Consider the following 17,302-nt stretch of genomic DNA (forward strand, 5'->3'; position numbering starts at 1 on the left):
GGGGATGATGAAAATATGGATCTGGACAGAAGTGATGGTGCAAATCACTGTGAATGTATGAAATTCCACAGATTTGTATACTTTAAATTAGTTGATTTAGTTAATGTAGACTTTACCTCAATAAAAGTAAATAATTTTTTTTAAAAAGAGAGGAGGAAAAGAGCCACCCATGCAAAGAGTAGGAGGAAAGCATCCAGACCAAGGAACAGCATGCACAGAGACTCTGAGGCAAATTCAAATTCATAGAACTGGCAAAAGGCCAGTGTGTTGGGAGGGTGATGATCAAGTTGCAGACTGATGGCAGCAGAGAGAGAGGTGGCCTGGATTCAGGTCAAGGTCTGATGTCATTGAGGGGTTCTAATCTCAGAATACCAGAACTGAGAAGGGCCTTAGAAACCAGTTCTACTCACATATTGCTTGTGATTGAAGATGTGAAGGCTAAGAGAGGCAACACGATTTCCTCAAGCTTACATAGATAGTTTTACAAGCCCCAGATACTTGTTTATGAGGCACATCCCAATTCCTAAAGTTCGGGGTTCCTCACAAGGGCAGATGAGCTGTTTTCATCATCATGGAGGACATAAGTGGTTTGATCTTTTATTCTGCCCCCAGGTGATGAGGAGCTGGTACGGGAGGTACTGCTTGATGCGGTGGTTACAGCCCCCATGGAAGCCTACTGGACAGCGCTGGCTCTCAACGCCTCTGAGTATGTTCGGGGTAGGGCTGAGGGTTCTGAAAAGAGAAGCAGCTCCAACCCCCAGGATTCCCTTGGCTGTCAGGGTCCCTCTCACTACCTGGCTGACAGCTCAGGAGACAACTGGGTCCAAGATGAATGTGATGACAGTGGGAAGACATTGGGGGAGTGAGAGCTACCTTCACATGGACCCAGTAAAGCAGGGACTTGGCACAGCTTCCACACCCCACACATGCTGCTGCTCCCCCACACCCCCGTGGAAAAGCACCAAGTGCAGGTCCCTCTGGGTGTAGGTCCAGATCCCCTACCCACACTGGAGTAGTTCCATTCCAAGAAAACCTCTCTCTAGGTTGGGCTGTAGCTGTCTGAGTCCATTTGCCAAGTACCCTGGAAAGAGTGGTTCAAGCAGATCAAGACCTGGTTTCCAGGAAGTAAAGTCAAGACACTATGAAATACAAACTTGGCCTTGGTCTTTCCTTGGTATTTCCCAGAGCCTTAGATTTCCTCACTCCCTTTACCTAGTGGCATCATATTTAGTGGACAAGGTAGAAAGCAGAAATGAATGGCTTGTGTGAGTGTGTGTGTATACAAGTGTGTGCACATGCATGTTGGAAGGGTGCAAGAAATTGATGAGGTCAAGAATACAGCGGACTATACCTTGTTCCTGAATAGGAAGATTCAACATTAGCATCATTAAGATGTCTAACCTCTCCTGGACACTCAATTAATGCTATCTTAATGAAAACAACAGAATTTTATATGAAACAATCACCTATTTTAGAAAGCATGATGCAGAACACTGTGTACAGTATACCATTTCTATAAAATGGAAGCAAAACACAGATATCTGTACATGTATGTATATAAAACATCTATGAAAGGCCAAATGGGAAAGAGTTCTCATTGGTTGCTTCTCATTAGGAAAATGGGTAACTAAAACAGGGATGTAAGGGACATTTCTCACTGTATAATTTTTTGGTACAATTTTGAACCATGTAAATGTATTACCTATACAAAATAAAACTAGAGAACACAAAGAGAATATAGCAGGCCAAGTACTAAGTACTTGGTGTATGTTAACTAATGAGCCTCATAACCACCTTACAATATAGGTACTATCATTATTCCCATTTTACAAATGAGGAAACCAAGGTAGAGTGAGATAAGCAACTTGCCCAAGGTCATATGCCTCACAAGTGGTGAAGCCAGAGTCAAAACCAGGCAGCCTGGTTCTGAGGCATAGGAGATTGGATCATTGGTTTGGAGAGGAAGGACATGATCTTCATCTTTCTAAGTTCAGAAATTAGCCAGAGACATTTTTAATGTTGAGAGACACTGAAGAACAAATATTCTTAACCAAGATGTATATTAGAAAAAGAAGACCTGGAGAATTAATATAAAATGGCATATTAATAAAGCTAAGGGGAAAAATCGTATAATTACCCTTATAGATGCAGAAAAGATATTTGAACAAATATTAATATCCATGCATTTTTTTAGAGATTTTTTTAAATTTTTTTTATTTATTATTTATGATAGTCACACACAGAGAGAGAGAGAGAGAGAGAGAGGCAGAGACACAGGCAGAGGGAGAAGCAGGCTCCATGCACTGGGAGCCCGACGTGGGATTCGATCCTGGGTCTCCAGGATCGCGCCCTGGGCCAAAGGCAGGCGCCAAACCGCTGCGCCACCCAGGGATCCCCTAGAGATTTTATTCATGAAAAAAAAAAAAAGATTTTATTCATGGGAGATACAGAGAGAGAGGCACAGACACAGGCAGAGGGAGAAGCAGGCTCCAAGCGAGGAGCCTGATGTGGGACTCGATCTCAGGTCTCCAGAACCACACCCTGGGCTGAAGGCGGCGCTAAGCCGCAGAGCCACCCGGGCTGCCCTCCATGCATGTTTTTTAAAACTAATCAATAAAATTAAAATTGACCAGGGGTGCCTGGCTGGCTTAGGTTACAGAGCATGCAATTCTTGATCTCAGGGTTATAAATTCAAGCACTATATTGGGTGTAGAGATTATTTTATTAAAAATAAAAATCTTGGGCAGCCCGGGTGGCTCAGCGGTTTAGCGCTGCTTGTAGCCCAGGGCGTGATCCTGGAGACTCGGGATCGAGTCCCACGTCAGGCTCCCTGCATGGAGCCTGGTTCTCCCTCTGCCTGTGTCTCTGCCTCTGTCTCTCTCTCTCTCCTCTCTCGATTAAATAAATAAAACCTTTAAAAAAATAAAAATAAAAATATTTTTAAAGATAAATAATAAATAAATAAAATAAAAATAAAAATCTTCAAAAAAAAAATAATAATAACCTAAGCCTGAAAGTCAACATCTGAGTGGAGCTAGAGGCTCTCTCAACTAAAGACAGGACTAAGACAGGCATTCCCATATCCTTACTACTATTTAACAAGGTCAGAAAGTATCAGTCAATGTAGCCAGACAAGAGAATGCACATAGAAGCAATGAGATTTGGAAAGGGTGAAGTAAATTATCTCTGCTTAAGAGGGTGATAAGATTATGTATCTGGAAGCCCCAAAAGAATTTATAGGAAAACTACTATAAACAATAAGAGAATTTAGTAAAGTAGCAGGTTACAATATGAACATTCAAAAATTAATATCCTTAATCTATGCAAACAAAAACTAGATAAAAACATATTCAAGAGGGCAAAAAACAGAATGTAATGAAACACCTGGGTATAACATATAAAATATGCCCTAAATCTTACATAAGAAGAATTACAAAATATTCCTGGAAGACACAAAAGTTGACTTGAACACATGGGGAGATATATTCAGTGTTTTTTGGGTAGAAAGCATCAACATCATGAAGACATTAATACTCTCTAAGTTAATTTATAAATATAACAATCCCAATAAAAATGTCATCACTATTTTTCTGGATCCAGGTAAATGGATTATAAAGTTTATCTGGAATAAGAGTCAAGAAATTCCAGAAACAGCAAAGCAACAAAGGAAGTTTGGTCCTACCAACGTATTAAAACAGTATGACAAAATCTCTATAAAGTGTAGTATTGACACATGACTAGAAAGGCAGACCAATGGGATGGAATAGAAAATCCAGAAATTAGGGCACCTGGGTGGCTCAGCAATTGAGCATCTGCCTTTGGCTCAGGTTATGATCCTGGGGTCCTGGTATCGAGTCCTGCATCAGGCTCCCCACAGGGAGCCTAGTTCTCCCTCTGCCTATGTCTCTGCCTCTCTCTGTCTCCCATGAATAAATAAATAAAATCTTTTTAAAAATACAGAAATTCATCTAAATGCATGTGGAAAGACATCATGTCAGACCATCATGAGAGAAAAATGGACTCTTTAATAATTGGTTTGAGAGCCATATGGAGAATGATAAAATTGTATTATTTCTTCACATTGTACACCTGGATAAAATCCAAATGACTCAGATTTAAATGTAAAAAAAAAAATGAAACCATATAAGTACTATTAAAAAATGAGTCAATTGCTCTAAAATCTAGGAATTAGGAAACCTTTCCCAATGATGACTCAAAATTCAGAAGCAATAAAAGAATGACTGACAAATTAAACAGCATAAAAATGTTTATTTGGCAAAAATAAAAACGTGAGCAAGGTGAAAACAGAAATGACAAACCAAAAAAATGTTTGCGACTTATATAACAAACAAAAGCTTACTATCCCTACATCATATATTCACAATAAATGAAGAGCTTCAAAAATAGTGAAGTAAAAAAACCAACCACTTTATAGGAAAAAGGACCAAGAGATATGGGTAGTTCAGAGAACACATACAAATAGTCCTTAAGGGGATCCCTGGGTGGCGCAGAGGTTTAGCGCCTGCCTTTGGCCCAGAGCGCGATCCTGGAGACTCGGGATCGAATCCCACGTCGGGCTCCCGGTGCATGGAGCCTGCTTCTCCCTCTGCCTGTGTCTCTGCTTCTCTCTCTCTCTCTGTGTGACTATCATAAATAAATTAAAAAAAAAATAGTCCTTAAATATATGAAGAAAAAAAAAAAAAGATCGATCTAGCTCATAATAAAAAGAATGCAAATTTAAAGTATACCAAGATTATATTTGTCATTCATCAGATTGATAACCATCTAAGTTTGTTGTGGTTCATGGTTGGCAAGGCTGTGGGGGGATCAGGCTCCTATATATTGCCAGTGGATATACAAAATGTCTCAAAGGCTGTAGAGGACAATTTGATAATATCTAACAAACTACATATGCATTTACACTCTGACTCAGCAATATCACTTCTAGGAATGCATCCCAAAGATATACTAGTAAAAATAAGAAAAGATATATACATAAGCTTTTTGTTACAGCTCCATTTATAACAGTGAAAGACAGAAAATAACCTAAATCCAGGGACTCCTGGGTGGCTCAGTGGTTGAGCATCTGCCTTCAGCTAAGGGTGTGATCCCGGATTCCTGAGATCCAATTCTGCGTCGGGCTCCCCATGGGGACCCTGCTTCTCCTTCTGCCTATGTCTCTGCCTCTCTCTGTGTCTCTCATGAATAAATAAACAAGATCTTTTAAAAATAAATAAGTAACCTAAATCAGTCAGTAGGAGCCTCATTAAATAAACCATAGTAGATCCCCAAAATGGAATACTATGTAACTGTAAAAAATGGGAAATCTATATGCTGCAACGGAATGGTCTCACCAATGGAGAAAAGTATATATAATACCATCACTATTTATTTAAAAGGAGGAGATGCAAATATATTTTCATAGTTACTCACATATATATAAACATAGATGCAAGTATGTATATACATATGTGCACATATATTTTTGTAATGGAACAATAAACAAGCAAATAAAAAAGATTACTTTAGGCAGAGTGAAATAATGGGGATGAAGACAGGCTTATGAATATGCTCTATTTTGCATATTTGACTTTGGAACCATGTAAATGCTTTATATCATCATAAAACAAAATCAGATTTCAAAAAATAAGCTCTAAAAATTCTAAAGCAAATGAAATAAACCTAGTTATATATCAAGTTCATGACATAACAATAGGTGAATTCTTTCAAGGGACTTGAAAACTGAACCATAAACAATAAATAAATAAAATCTTAAACTGTGTTCAATAACCACATTGCTAGAAACAATATTGACACTGTTTTCTCAAACTATATAGTTGGATAGAGCAAATAGTATTATGTTAATGTCATTAGGAAGCAAGGTTTTCAGCAAATGAAGAAAGAGGTGCAAAGTTTTTAAATCAAAGAAGATGTACTGCTGAATATGAATTGGAACTATCAATGAACTTGTGATGTGTTTTCTCTGAAAGAAACAAAAGGGATATCCTGGCCCTGACCACCAAAAAGACCAACCTCAATGAGTACCCCAGAGCTGGATTGTGGACTTTCAATGTGCAAATTAAGAAGTCCTCATTAAAATGAGTCAGCAATCCTTGGAGAAATGTCTGATTCAGGACAGGGGCAGGAAGTGTACAAAATAATCCAGGAGCATCTTGTCATAATCAGAAGGAAGAAGTTACTGAAGACTTAATGACATTGTGCCAGGGGGACCCCAGAACCAAAATGAAGTGGCTCTTACTGGTTAAAGATAGGACAATGGGAGCAGTAAAAGTAATGACAACTACAACAGATTAAAACATATTAAATGTGTTTATATCCTGTGTTCATAACGATACCGAGGAGGAAAAAAACCTTTTGGTCATCTTCAGAAGATGTTAGGAAGTCAACTCATTCTAAAAACTGGTGAATAAGCAGGCACTCAATTATTTATCCTGCCTCTCCTGTACAAATTGCATCTCAGGATAACCAAATATTGATGAGGAGAAGTTTATCTTTTTTTTTTTTTTTTTTTGAGAAGTTTATCTTTATACAAGTATTTCAGGTACAAATAAAATAAGAAAGGAATCAAGCAATGTCCCTATTTTGCAACCTCTAGTCAATCAGATAGTGGGTGCCTCTTGACAAAGAACACACCACTTATAGTAATTCAAAACTATATCTGATCCAGCCAGTAGGTCTAACTGCTGGTTTATAAGAAATACAGGGAACAAGAGAGCATAACACCACAGCATCATGATCAGCTAAACCCAGAAAGCAGAAGCTCTACAGAACAAATGACCTACTCCAGCAAATAAGTTGCAAGGAAAAGAGAAGAGAGGGAGAGAGGAGAGAGAAAGGTTCAAAGTGACTAAAGGTGACTGCTAATAGGTATGGGGTTCCTTCTGGGGATGATGAAATGTCCTAAAATAGGCTGGTTGGTGATGGCTGCACAACTCCGTGGATATACAAAAATCATAACTGCACACTTCAAATGGATGAAGCATATGGCAAGTGGATTATAGTTCAATAAATATAAATGTCTGGCTCTAGATCTAGATAGAGAAGAGAAAGAGAGGAAAGAAATGAGACATGAATTTGAGGACCCTAGTCAGAATCTCATTCAAATAAGCTAAAAAAAGGATTGTGGATTATTGTATTATCTGATGCTATTAAGGAATTATGGAGTTTTTTAGGTGTGATAATGGCATTAAAGATGTTTTCATGCCTTATATTTTAATGATAGAAATTAAAATATTTACCAATGAAATGATATCTGAGATTTGCTTCAGAATAATCTAGTTGAGGGGCCAGGGGAGGCTATAGATGAAATAAGATTGGCATGGGCTGGTAATTGTTGAGGCTGATTTATGGGTGCAGGAGTCTCATTCGATTATTCTCTACTACATTTGAATAAAGAATTGCATCAGGAGTGCCTGAGTGGTAGTAGAGTGGTGGGAATGTGAAACAGTATAGCCACTGTGAACAATAGTTTGGAGGTACCTCAAAAAACTAAAAATAGAACTACCATATGGTCCAGCAATCTCACCTCTGATTATTTATCCAAAGGAAATAAATTAAACCATTGTCTTGATGACTCTCATGCTGGTGCTATCATCGTGGAAGTAGAGTTACACTCCAGCTAGCTAATGGATTTTCTTTCTCAAATCTTTTTTTTTTATTTTTATTTATTTATGATAGTCACACAGAGAGAGAGAGGCACAGACGCAGGCAGAGGGAGAAGCAGGCTCTATGCACTGGGAGTCCGACATGGGACTCGATCCTGGGTCTCCAAGATCGCGCCCTGGGCCAAAGGCAGGCGCCAAACCGCTGCACTACCCAGGGATCCCTTCTTTCTCAAATCTTGTTGGCAAGGTTATTAAGTCCACTGGGTTCATGTAGGTGAGTGCAGATAGCGTCTGCTCTTCTTCCTTTCACATTTCAATAAGAAGGTAAACATGTGAAAAAGTTTTTAAAACCGTGAAGTGTCCTATAAGTGTTGGTCATGAGAAGTTCCCATTCCGGAGGTCCCAAGACAACATCTCTTTTCCTGAATTCCTCTGTCTTCCAGAGCCAACTCTCCCCAAAACCTGGATGGACATGTTAGGAGCAAAAAGGAAAAAAAAAAAAGGGCATAAAGGCAGAGCCCCAGGGGACCCCACTAACAAAGGAAGGTGCTTCCCAGGGGCACCAGGTTGACCAGATGCAACAAACATGCTCACCATGGATGGACAGTGCATGTGTGTGCAACCCCCTGAACAACCAGTCTGCCTGCCTGCACCCTGCCCCTCACCACCAGGTAGATCAGGCCAGGCACTAGTAGAGGCCTGCAGGCCTTCCCCCGGCTCCTGGTGCCCCCTTCCTACACCTGTCGCTGCACTGTGTGGTAATGATACCTGCTCTGTCTACCTTACAGTGAGTCCAAGCAAGCAGTGGACATGGCCTTCCTGGGCACCCGGGCCGGCCTCCTCAGAAGCAGCTTGTTTGTGGGCTCTGAGAAGGTCTCCGACAAGTGAGTCCTGCTGAGTACCCCGGGAGGGTGATCCTTGCAGGGTGATCCTACAGCCTGTGGGCAGGCAGATTCAGCATCAGGGGTGGGGTGGGGGGGTGGGAGGGTGCGTGCACAGAGAGTGGAAGGGTTGTGGTTTGCAGATTGGGAGCATCAGAAAAGTACGACTTCTACCACGCTTAGATGCATCCTGGAGGCATCCCCAGGAGAGAAAGGACAGTGGCCCAAACAGGCAAGGACACTAAGGTTGTAAGGGTTAATCACTTCCACAAAGGGAAACCCAGAAGCTGTTACCCCTGGGACCAATCTGTATGCAACAAGCTAAATCATTTGGCTGCATCCCCTCCTTTATTGACAACTTACACATCCCCTAGGCCAGCAGTTCTCAACTGGGGCTGATTTCCCCCACCCTCACTCCAGGGACTTTTCTCAATGTGTGCAAACATTTTTAGTTGTCACAGCTGGGGGACGGGCACTTGCTACCGGCATCTAGTGGGGCAGAGGCCAGGGATGGTGTTAAACATCCTCACAACCATTGTCTGGCCCAAAATGTCAATAGTGCTGAAGCTGAGAGACCCTGCTCCCAGCCAAGCCTGGATTCTGGGAGGTCAGCTTGTGGAGTGTCCTCAGCAAAGGGAGCCAGAGAAGGGGGCTGGGGGGTGGGGTCGGGAGAGCAGAGCCCCTGCACTCTGCAAACCAGGAGACTCAAATAGGCAGAGGCCACCAGGCACTCGGAGGGGAAGGGCTGAGGAGGCACTGCACGGTCCTGGCCTCGCACCTGCTCACTGCTCCTCTCCCTGAATGCAAGCACACGGCCACAGAGCCATCTTTGAGCTTCTTCCAGGACTCTGACAGACCCACACTTGCTAGAAAGCGGAGGCTTTCTAGGAAAACAAATCTAGTTGCTTTTCCTCTCCCCACGTCCCCTCACTGCCAGAAGAGGTGAACAGAGGAGAACACTCTGCCTCGCTAACCCTTTCCTTGGCCCTGTTAGAGACACAGCAAATGATTTAATGGACTGAATCTGGTGGGTGAATTGTAGATTCACCCGAAGGCCTTAAACAGTGTGGGGAGCTGACCTCCCCACACTCACGACCCCTCCAGTGGGCCACCCACTTGTACTTCCTCATCCCCTTAAACTTCTACCCCCACTAAGAAAATCACATACCCATTTCATTGGCCAAAGTTGGACAGGGTGAACCACACCTGGCAGGAAGGGGGTGAAGGCATCCTCAGCATTCCCCTGCACCCTCTCTGAAAGGCTTCTAAGTATGGAAGATGGAAATCTCAGTACAGAGAGACCCTCCTGGCTTACTAATGCAGCCACCACGAATGGCCGCACAGACACCATGCAACTCCAGAGGGCTCCCTTCACCTAGCCCATGCTGTGACTGGCAGCCAGCAATTGTGCAACAAGGCAGGTAGCTTCTGGAATACATAAGCCAACCACTCTTTTTTTTTTTTTTTTTAAGATTTTATTTATTTATTCATGAGAGACAGAGAGAGAGGCAGAGACACAGGCAGAAGGAGAAGCAGGCTCCATGCAGGGAGCCCGACGCGGGACTCGATCCCGGGACTCCAGGATCACGCCCTGGGCTGAAGGCAGCGCTAAACCCCCGAGCCACCTGGGCTGCCCAGCCAACCACTCTTAAAATCAAATTTCAATTATCCACCTTGTGGGTTATCCAGTGTCTTTTTTGATCCACAAACCAGCTTCTCCCCGCCTCCCACTCTGCTTCTGAACCAACACTCCTTCTGCTGGCTGCTGTGTGTTCAGGGAATGCAAAACCATAATTAGCAAGGTAAAGCTGCTCAAGAAAAAGATAACTCGTAATGCATCCTAAACCCTAGAGGCAATGACTTTTGAAGTAAACATTTTGGGGGAATTTATGCCCTTCTATTAGTGTTGTGATAGAGTTCACTATAAAATTGCCCCATTCAAACATGCCAATTAGTCAAACAAAAAGAAATTAGGCTATATCCAAAAGAAATAAACCCAGCAGGCAAAGGAGTTTTCATTACAAAAAAAAAAAAAAAAGTCTCCTTTCACAGTACAGGCTCTATACCTCTTCTAGCTACTAATGTGCCATCGGGTGCAACTGCATTTGATTCTGGAAAAAGCAGGAATTGCTGAGGAATATTGTCTGGGGTAAAACAGTTAGGGGCTTATATTTTCTGCCGGCAACTCTACCAAAGCAGAGATGAATCTCTCCCAGCCAAGATGACCTTGTGTGACAAAAGAGAATGTTCCCTGATTTGGGTGGGGGAGGTACCAAATCTGTCTCTTTGCAGAAAGTTCCTGACTCCTGAGGATGAGGACAGTGTGTTCACCATGGACCACTTCCCTCTGTGGTACCGCCAGGCTGCTGAGCAGCCTGCTGGCAGCTTTGTCTTCAATCTCCGATCGGCAGAGGGACCAGGTAATCTGTACCCCCGTGCTCCTGGGGCTGAGCTGGGACCGGGGCATGCCCCCTCCTGCTGCTCTTGGTGGGAAACAAGAGTAGATATGGAACAGAGTGTCCACACTTCTGGGTTGCCTTCCAACCTTCCCTCGTGACACATGTTAGCAACTTGAGAAAGCTCGCCCATGCCTTACCATGCAACTGGCCTCTACTCTGAATATAGGACAGATCATTTTATCCTCTAGCCAACAGCCAAAGTTAAAAGTCCAGCATGGCACAAAGGAAATAGATTTGACCTAGAAGTCAAGAAGAGCTGGATTCTAGCCCATATTCCAAGTAGAGACAAATAGGAAAGGTTGATCGTTAAGACTCTTCTATTTCTTTTCTTTTCTTTTCTTTTCTTTTTTTTTTTCTTTTTTTTTTTTTTTAACAATCCTGAGGTCTTTTATTTTCTTTACAGTTATCATGCTATGAATTCATAGGGAATGGGTTCCAGCAGTTCAGGCTCCTTTCCATTGGTTCTCACAAAGTGTGCTTCTCTGGGTGGGGCAGGCTGGTGCTTCAGTTGGACCCAAGTACCTTTCTCTTTGGCTTCCTTCTTTTTCTGATCATTTTCCTTCACATGCTTCAGGAAGCTATCTCGGCTCTTTGAGTGTTTAATATGCTCAATGTGGACATTAATTCTCTTGGCAAGAATCTTGCCCTTAACTTGTTTGTTTACAACAATGCCAACAGCATGCTGAGTAACATTGTAGACCCTTCCAGTTTTGCCATGGTAACATTTGTGGGGCATTCCTTTTTGAACAGTGCCCATTCCCTTGATGTCCACAATATCACCTTTCTTATAGATTCGCATGTATGTGGCCAAAGGAACAACTCCATGTTTTCTATAAGGCCTAGAGAACATATAGTGGGTACCTCTCCTCTTTCCCTTTGTGTTGGTCATTTTGGCGAATTACTGGAAGATGGCGGTTCCGGCCGAAAGGCAAGACTCTTCTATTTCTAAACATCTGAGTGTCTTTGAAAGTTCCTTAAACTATTCAGATGAAAGTAACAGACTTTATTCCATCAGGCAACTGCTGTACTTACCAGGTTCACTGTCCCATTGCATTTCTTCCCAGAGAAAGCAGCCTGGTCTCCACTCCCTTAGGGTTTCCCAGGAGCTGTGACACTCAGCTCCCCGTCTGCTCTTCAGGACCTTCCAGTAATAATGGGGCACCTCCTGGCTGGCAGGCGACTGGGGGCTCGAGGGGTAGGAAGCAGGCAGCCAAGATTGATCCTATGGACCAAGCCACCAAATCCCTAGTAGTCCAAGGCCCAGAAAGTATTTCAGAGCTGCAGGCATCCAACTCCCAATTCCTAGCTCACACTCTGAAAAACAGCCCCCCAAAAATAAAAATTAAGCGACTTTAACAGAGCATCAAGAAAATTGCAAAATGTTTAGAACAGAAAGGGACTGTGGAGGATGCAGAGCTTCACCCTCTTTATTTACACTTGAAGAGACTACAGCCCAGAGAGATTAAGGGACTCATCCAGGGGTTTGCAGCAGAGCAAGGTCACTCTTAGGGGAAACTGACCCCAGCACAGTGGAGTGAGAGGATCTGGGAGTATCTGTGTCCAGGTCCGAGTGAGCAGAGATGGGGGAGGGGGTCGAGAAGAGGGAGAGGAGGAGGAGGAGGATGGCGGAAGAGAAGAAGGATGGGGAAGGAGAGAAAGAGGAGGAGTGGGGGGAGAGGGAAAAAGGAGGAGAAAGAGGGGAAGAGGAGTAAGTATACCTGGAATACTGTTGCATTCCAGTTGTGCTTTCCCTTCGAGGTGCCCTTCCACCAAAACCCTCCAACAGCCACTTCCACCAAAACCATCCTCCAGCCTCCCGATGGAGAAGTGCCCTGAGCTGACAGCTAGGGAGATCCAGGCTTCCAGGGGCTTCTCCTGGGGCTGCAGGATTCAAGGAGGAGGTCCCCCTCTCTGCCCTCTTTGATGGCTTCTCCACCTTGAGCCTAAGCCCATCTCTCCATCCGATGTCTATTCCACCCCAACTGAATGCATCACTGATATGCTTTACAAGACATTTTAGAGCCTGTTATTCATTTAGTCTGCACAATTGTCTGTGTTGTTATTACTCCTCTTCTGATACATGAAAAATCTGAGCTCAGAGAGGTTCTATGACTTGCCCAGGACCACACAGCTAGGGAGCCACAGAGCTGGGCTAAATCCAAGTTCTGCCCACCAAAGCCTAGGATCTCTTCCTGTCCTGAGTGTAAGCAGGAAAGCGAAGAGGGAGCGAGTGCTGTTATTCCCAGTGAAGGCCCACAGGGAGGCTCCCACAGCCAAGGTGATGGTTCCCTCCTCACGTGACCCCCAGAGCCAGAAAGATGCAGCTCCTTCTTCCTGTCACCTTGTATTGCAGCCTCAGGGCTCCCCAAGGAGGGGCTCCCACCCACAGAATCCTAGGGAGGTTCTCGGTGCTAAAGCCCTGGCCCCTGCCCCCAGCCCATGGTGATGGCTCCTCCTACCCATGTTGTCACTGGGCCCTGAAGGCTGCCGGGGCTGCTTTTCGTGGCCGAGGTAGGAGGGTGGTGGGTGGGAAACTAAGCGGCCAGGGGAAGAGAGGGAAGTTGGTAACCCCGAAAGGGGGGACGGCTGAGTAGTGAGGCAGAAGCTTGCTCTCTTTTCACACCCTCACTTGCTGCTTTAGCTCTTGCCTGTGCCTAGAGACATGTGGGCACCTCTGCACACTCCCATTCTCCCCCAAGGAAGAAAACAACCACAGCTTCATTTAATGGGGGGCAGGTACCCTGAAGAGGCAGAGGAGTCGCCTCCAGAGCGAATGGAGGCTCCCCTCTGCCTCTCCAGGCTGCCTCTGTCGCTCTTTGCCTGGAGCTTGGTGGGCTGAGTTCAGCCCACGTGGAACTGTCTCCTGCAACCAGTGCCTGGGAAATCCGCCCGCACACAGCTGAGTCTCACCAAGGCCTGGGGGCCTCAGGCCTGTCCCTCCTGCTTCTAGACATTTCTGGAAGCAAGGTGAGGAAGCTGACTCCTGTGTTTATTGTGATTTTATCATGGCAAAGACCTAGAATCAACAATGCTACATATCGTTAAGCCTCTAGAATCAGAGTAACTTTGGATTTCTGTGAGATATTTGATTCTAGCAAGGTGTGATGGATGGTCTTAGTGAAATGGATAGGAGAAAACACGATTCAAATTCCACTGCAGTAGATGAACCCCACATAAGCATCTCATGATCTATTTGTCTCAAGCAACATTTGATATAAAGACATTCTCACAAGACAGCACTTGATGAAATTTTGCCCCTTTTTTGGGAATTGTAGTGGAACTTGGCCTGTAGACTGGAATGCATTGAAAAACTAAGCCATGACCCTGAACTGATGAAGATTAAAAAGCCCAAGGTCATACACTAACCCACACCACTGCAGAGCCAGAAGGCTCTGTTTTCATGTGAAGCTGACACTGCCACCTAAATTCTGCACCTATGGGGGCCTGACTCTCCTAAAAGAGGTGAGGAAAGCAGCTCACAGCAAGCTCCTTGCCCTTCAAGAGCCTGGCAGAGTGTCCCAGAAGTGCAGTAACCGCCTGTAAAGCAAGTGAAATCCACGGCTTGATGATGGGGTGGTGGTGGCAAGCCGGCCACCAATGACCAGGATTTATGGAGAGCCTCAGATGCATCAGGCACCTGCCCGCCGCCTGTGCCTGGTGCAGCCCTGGCATCTGGCCTCCAGAGGGGCTGTCAATGTCACCCTGACTCAAGTGACTGATGAAGGACAACCCAGGATCAGCCACCACGAGTCCTGGAATAGAGCCTGTCCTGCTGGAAAGAGTCGTTTGATGCAATGCAAGTCTTCTGGGTGGAACATGTGCTGAGAGAACGGGTCACAGCCGGGTCCCCGAGCTCAAGTGAGGCAACCACCAGCAGAGAGTTGCTGCCCTGAGACAGAGCACTCACCATGTCCTAATGATGTGGACAACACTGCATTGTCCAGGCAGCCAGGGGCCATGACATACTTAGCTGGCAGGTCCAGATCTGCATGGAAAGGTGGCAGTCCCTGACACTCAGGAGGCACTCTGCAAAGACTAGTAGTTGATGGTGACACAGTCACCACAGCAATGGCTTCTCCAAATACTCCCTGCCTCACTTATTCAAGGAATGCCCTCACCTGGGACTTCTGTTGCATTCTCAGCCTACGCACCCACCACCCAACCACTGGCTCTTCCCCAGTCACTGAGATAGTCACTTGGCAATTTTTGTTTCCCCAGAAGGTCCAAGCCAGCCAATGGTAGTAACAGCAAGCACAGCTGTGGCCGTAACAGTGGACAAGAAGACAGCCATTGCTGCAGGTAGGAGCTGCACTTTGTGCCACTGTGGTTGGGGAGTTGTGAGTCAATGTCAAGGATAAGGCCCAGTAATAGCAGGAGGACCCTGCCTGCGGTTGGCAAGGGCCACAGTCCTCAGGCTGTACGTTTTCCAAGGGGCACTGTGGGACCAAGGGAGGAAGGAGTCCTCCTGAGCTATTTGATTTAGAAAACCATAAAACCTGAGATCTAAAAGGATTGATGAAGTAAAATGAAGCTCAGGCAGGTTAGGAGATCTGCTCCAGGTCACCCAGAACAGAGACCACAACACAGACCTCCTCACCACCCCTCTGTGTGCCTTGGGTCTAGTCTGCCACTATGCAGAAAGCCAGCCCCATGACTGAGACCCTCAAGTCCCCGCCTGGGGCACAGGTTCTGTATGTGCTGGGCAACTCAGGAGCTGCTTCCCGTGCACATCTCATTCAGCGCTCAGGGTGATCCAGTGAAGCTGATACTTTTGGCTCCATTTTACAGATAAGGAAACTGAAACACAAAAATTCTCTATAGTCACATAGCTAATAATTAACGAAGCTAGAATTTGAACTCAGGCTGCCTCTCTTCAAGACCCAACCTTCTACCCCGTGTTGCCATTTGCCTCAAATGTGATGAGAGCACCCAGTGACCCTCCCAGGCTGCCCCGAGTTGGTGGTTTCTTGGTACCTAAAAGAGTCCTTTGCACCTGCACCTCCTCACGTGAACACCATCAGGCCTATGTACTGAAGCCTTCCTTACCTTGGCTTCAGTGTCCGTGTCTCAGACCCAGCAGTGTTCTGCAAAGCTGTGCAATTCAGTGGTTGCTCAAGCATCAGCCGTTGCAGGTCCTGTCCTATTTCCCCAGCGGCCCCGAGCCATGTGAAAGGACTCCGCAGCCTGGGGGGGAGGGTGGCAGGCAGGTGTGGGTGAGCCTTTTCCCCCCCAGGCTGGGCTCAGGGTAAAGGAGGTGGGAGGAGCAGGCTGGGGTCTGGCAGAGATCATCCATCCCTGACTTCCCACCTGAGGAAACACTTGCTGCACAGGTGGGTGGCCTTCAGGATGTACTGCTCCAACATCCGGAAGGGACTCGTGCCATCTCAGATGACTTGTTACACTTAAGCCACAGTGTGCTAACTCCAGACCCAAAACTGGACCTAAACTTGTTTTCCTGAAGCCTGTTCGGTGGTCCCCGATGAGTCTGTGCCTGTCCTGCTCCCCCGTGGCGTGGACCTTCTTAGCCCCTGCACACCTGAGTCTAGGAACCAGAGGGACACAGGGTCAGGCTGCTCTCTCCAGCACTCTCCAATTATTTGATATCATTTTTAACTCAGAGCTGAATTAGAGCCTCCAGGTGTTGCCATAGAAACCATGTCCTGGTGTCTCTGGTTTAACTCGCTGCAGATAACGGCTCTGAATCTCCGGGCTGTATGGATATGTTAGGAAAAGAGTGAAGCACTACAGACCTTATACTTCAACTTTTGGAGGGAGTCTCCTTTGTAATTTCCTCTCCCTGGATACTGGGGCCAGAGGGGGCCTATAGCTCAAAGCAGGGGAGGCAGCTTGTTTGCTGTCCTGATGATTTCAACACTTGGAAACCGGTGACACTGTGTGCATAGGAGCTCCAGGACTGGGTGAGCATGGTGGCAGAGGGCAAGCTGCATGTGTGATGTTTTGCACCGAGCAAAGGCACTCCGACCAGCTACAGGGGCCAGTGCCAGATGTGTGTATCATGCCACAGTTCCTACAGAAGGGCACATGAATGAGAAGGGATCGTTTTAATCTCTAAGCAGATGATTTATCAACAGTTTATGCAGAATTTCTAGGAATCTAACTTTTTGATGAGGATCCATTTTCAATTCCCCATGACCTCCAGACCTAGTTAGGGAATATGGCCCAGCACAATGATGGTGGCACCATAATCTGCTAGCGTATTTTTCTAGCATGTATCCTGCAATACATATGTGCCCCTGTCCAGAGGCCTTTAGCGGTGAGCCTGCTGTCTGGAGTTGTGCAAGGGATCCTCCCCTTGGGGCTCTGCCTGCAGACAAAT

At 45.3% G+C, this 17,302-nt stretch overlaps 1 protein-coding gene and 1 pseudogene across 1 annotated transcript in view; one reads left to right on the forward strand and one right to left on the reverse strand.

The window, feature by feature from the left end:
- The window catches only part of CACNA2D4 (calcium voltage-gated channel auxiliary subunit alpha2delta 4), a 119,892-nt gene that overhangs the window by 54,930 nt on the left and 47,660 nt on the right, over nucleotides 1-17,302 (forward strand). Inside the window, exons 23-26 of the mRNA XM_038577892.1 lie at nucleotides 613-706; nucleotides 8,414-8,509; nucleotides 10,799-10,926; nucleotides 15,184-15,264. Of these exons, the coding sequence (XP_038433820.1) occupies nucleotides 613-706; nucleotides 8,414-8,509; nucleotides 10,799-10,926; nucleotides 15,184-15,264 (399 nt within the window). The remainder of the gene's footprint in view (nucleotides 1-612; nucleotides 707-8,413; nucleotides 8,510-10,798; nucleotides 10,927-15,183; nucleotides 15,265-17,302) is intronic.
- On the reverse strand, nucleotides 11,338-11,882 carry LOC100684967 (ribosomal protein L21 pseudogene; annotated as a pseudogene).

The sequence above is a fragment of the Canis lupus genome, chromosome 27, assembly GCF_011100685.1.
Source record: "Canis lupus familiaris isolate Mischka breed German Shepherd chromosome 27, alternate assembly UU_Cfam_GSD_1.0, whole genome shotgun sequence".
Classification (NCBI taxonomy): Eukaryota; Metazoa; Chordata; class Mammalia; order Carnivora; family Canidae; genus Canis; species Canis lupus.